General features: G+C 32.1%; 1 protein-coding gene across 1 annotated transcript; it reads left to right on the top strand.

The window, feature by feature from the left end:
- Nucleotides 1-808: 808 nt before the first annotated feature.
- LOC105133431 (uncharacterized) lies at nucleotides 809-1,452 on the top strand. Its single transcript, XM_011037431.1, has one exon. The coding sequence runs from the start codon at nucleotides 1,048-1,050 to the stop codon at nucleotides 1,444-1,446; it is 399 nt and encodes a 132-aa protein (XP_011035733.1). The 5' UTR covers nucleotides 809-1,047; the 3' UTR covers nucleotides 1,447-1,452.
- Nucleotides 1,453-3,405: the final 1,953 nt, after the last annotated feature.

Raw genomic sequence — 3,405 nt, 5'->3', positions numbered from 1 at the left:
GGATGGTTTGGATGTCAAATCACTCATCTGAGAGGCATGAATATTGTGAAGTAACAATTGATATGGACATTTTCTTTGTCTCGGGACATTGTGGACGCGAATAAGATGCCGCTCGCTCTGCTCATTTGTATGGAGTTTCGGACGACAATATCACAGTTACAATTACAATAGTTGCAAACAAAACTAAAAGATCCTAAGCTTTCTTTTTATTGTGTTCTTGTCTCCTAATGCTGAGTGAAGAGAGAAAAACTCATAAGAAAAAAAAAAACAAGAAAAAATAACTTTGGTTGATTACATTTCAACTTTGAAAAAATTAATCTTGATATTAATAAGTTTATTTTAAAAATAATATTTTAATGGAGATAATTTAATCCTTTAATAATGTCAAAAAAATATATATCAAGGCTCACAATGTTATTTTTTTTTTTATTCGGTTTGACTTTAAGTTTTAAACCAATTAGAGGGTTCTTGGCCGTCGAAATGGATTTGTAGCCTTTTCTGTAGGGTAAAAAGAGTTAAAATTTAGATTTTTAGGATCTAAATTACATAAACTCCGATTTTCTAGCCGCTGGAGGTGGTCAGACTTTGTTATAGCTGGAGATATATTTTTTACCCAGATAAATAATGTGTCATCCCAATCGTTAATATATATATATATAGGTTAAGAGGTCTTTCAACCCAACAACAACTGGCTGTAAAATCGTTTCGTTTGATAGTCGATCTTTGATGGTCTATTATCATCATCAAAAGAAAATCAAAACATATGAGGAAAACAGGGTTTTTTTTTTTTTTTGAAGTTCCATTAATGTACATTGATCATGTGGAGATGGGAAATGCAATTAATTAATGTTTATACTTGTAACCACTGTACTGTACTCGTCTCAACGGTGTTAAGCCTCGACTCTCAAGTGAGGCCATGCGCTACTTTATCATATCCTTCAATTTCCCCCTCAAGTCAGACCAACCACATCTAATAATATCCTGACCTCTCCCTTCACATAAGTTCTCTCCCACATCTCGTTCCTTTCCTGCTAGATCACTGATCACATGGCTCAAGATCATCACCGAATCCCTCCCAGGAACACCGATCTCACCACCACTTCCCGGTGGCCACTTCGACGGAGACTTTCCCTACGTAGGCGTAAACCGCCCATAATACGTCTAGGAGGAGAGAAGCCTCGACGACGAAGGATGCTTTTATTGAGGATGTTAAGAGGAACGCGGTTGAGGTGGCTAAAACTGCGATACCTATGCATGTTCAAGAAGCTTAAGGAATGTTATCGTAATTTTATCAAGGATCTGCCGGTATCTGGAGTGACTATAGAGGCTTATCAACAAAGGCTTTTAATGGAGACCTCTTTTGCTGTTCCTGGCATGGGTATTACTTTCTCCAACTTTCTTTCCGTCCAGGCTGGATCCAATCCCTCTCGATCATTCATGGCGTAAAATGTGTTTTTTAAAAAAAAAAAACTCCAATCCCTCTCGATCATTCATGGCGTAAAATGTGTTTTTTTTTAAAAAAAAACTTATCGTAATTAAGTTTAATTTCAATAATGTTAGATTAATTGTGAATCTTTTCTCTCTTTCTTTAATTCCTAATATTTTCGTTTTCTTTTATATTAATTGTAGTATTGGATTCTGTCTCGTTTATGATTGCATTTACATAAAGGATTATGTTTTATTGATCATTTGATGGAAAAGAAAATAATAATATATATGGTAGAAAATCTAAAAATAATAATATATCGTTTTCTATTATTCTATACAATCTCTTCGAATTATAAGTGTTTTTTTTTTTTTGGTTGTAGAATTAAAAAAGAGTTAGCATTTTTCGGGTCTGTATGGAAAAATTGAGGCTTTTAACTATGATGCTTGTGAACTTTGAAAAACTATAAATTAAAGTTTCTGAAGATAACACATGGAAATGCTTGTGATATTAGCTTTTAAAGTATTACCAAACATTTCAAGCATAAAGCCACATCCAAAGGAGTGATTCTCAATCGAGCACTTATTGTTCTAGCTATTATAAAGGCAAATATAAATGCACTATACATGGATTGCTATGGTACATATTATAACTAATTATTTATAAGCGTATAAAAATACAATTTAGTTCATAAATGTTGTTTATTTTTATATATTTGGTTTATGTAGTTTTAGATAGCTATATCTTGTTTTTAAATTTTATTTTTATTATATTCTAATTCATGTTAAGAGATGAAAGAGAAAGTTATAGAAAAACGAAAAAGGAAAGAGAAGGCATTTGGCTAGCAACATTCTGGAAATAGAAAGGATGATTTTGTTGTTAATCAATGTGTTCACCTTGAAGAAGATAGTTCTATGAATATAATTTTGCTCTTTAATCTATTTTTTTATTTTGTTTGTTTTTTTTATTTTTAAAATGATTATGAAGTGTTTTAAGTTGGAAATGAGATCATTAAAGCTTTCATGATATTTATTTGGGTTTTTTAAAAAAAAAAATAGGATGAGTTTTGGATTTCAAGGATTCAAATTACCCAAACTCTAATTTTCAGCCTTCTCTAATGGTTAAAATTTGTTACACTAGGTGATACAACATTTATCTCCATAGATGACATATCATTTATGCATTTATGAAAGAAAAAAACTTAAGCATATGAATTGTCTTCCATTTTTGTTAAAGATAAATGAAACAATCATGCAAATTTATGCCTTTTCCTTTTTAAACCTAGATATTAGGGGTAAGCAAAAAAACTAAAAAATCAATTAAACCAAGAAAACTGGATAAAAATAACCGAAAAAACCAAATTGTGAAAAAAACTTATTAAAATTTTGCAAACATCTACCGGTTCGGTTCGGTTTCTGTTTTATAAGTCTGAAATAAATAAAAAAAAACCGAGCCAAACCTAAACTGAAAAAACCGAGCCAAACTGAAAAAATCAAGCCAAACTAAGGGTGAGCAAAAAAACTAATAAGCCGATTAAACTGAGAAAACCAAACAAAATATAACCGAAAAAATCAAATAAAAAAAAACTGAATTAACCGATCAAAAAATCACAAAAAAATTCCAGTTCAGTTCGGTTTTGGTTTTTAAAGTCTGAAACAGATTGAACTGAACCAAACCTAACTGGTTCAACCAGACCACCACTTGAAAAAAAACAACTATAAATATCATGCTTTTTTCTAATCCTAAACCTAAAACTTAAACTTTGCTTTTTGCATTCCCTCCCCCCTTCTCTATGCATCTCTCCCCTCCCCCTCCCCTCCCCCTTCCTCTTTCTTTGCAACTCTCCCCTTTCTTTCTCTTTACATCTATCCTCTTTAATTGGCGAAAGAGACTGAGTTGGATCAGTCACCATTGAGAGCGAGTTTAGGGTTTTTTCTTGGTGGGTTTGTGATGATGGCTTGAAAACGAAGGAGAGGGAA

This window comes from Populus euphratica, unplaced genomic scaffold (genome assembly GCF_000495115.2).
Source record: "Populus euphratica unplaced genomic scaffold, PopEup_1.0 scaffold33.1, whole genome shotgun sequence".
Classification (NCBI taxonomy): Eukaryota; Viridiplantae; Streptophyta; class Magnoliopsida; order Malpighiales; family Salicaceae; genus Populus; species Populus euphratica.
This window is presented reverse-complemented; position numbering and strand designations above follow the sequence as displayed.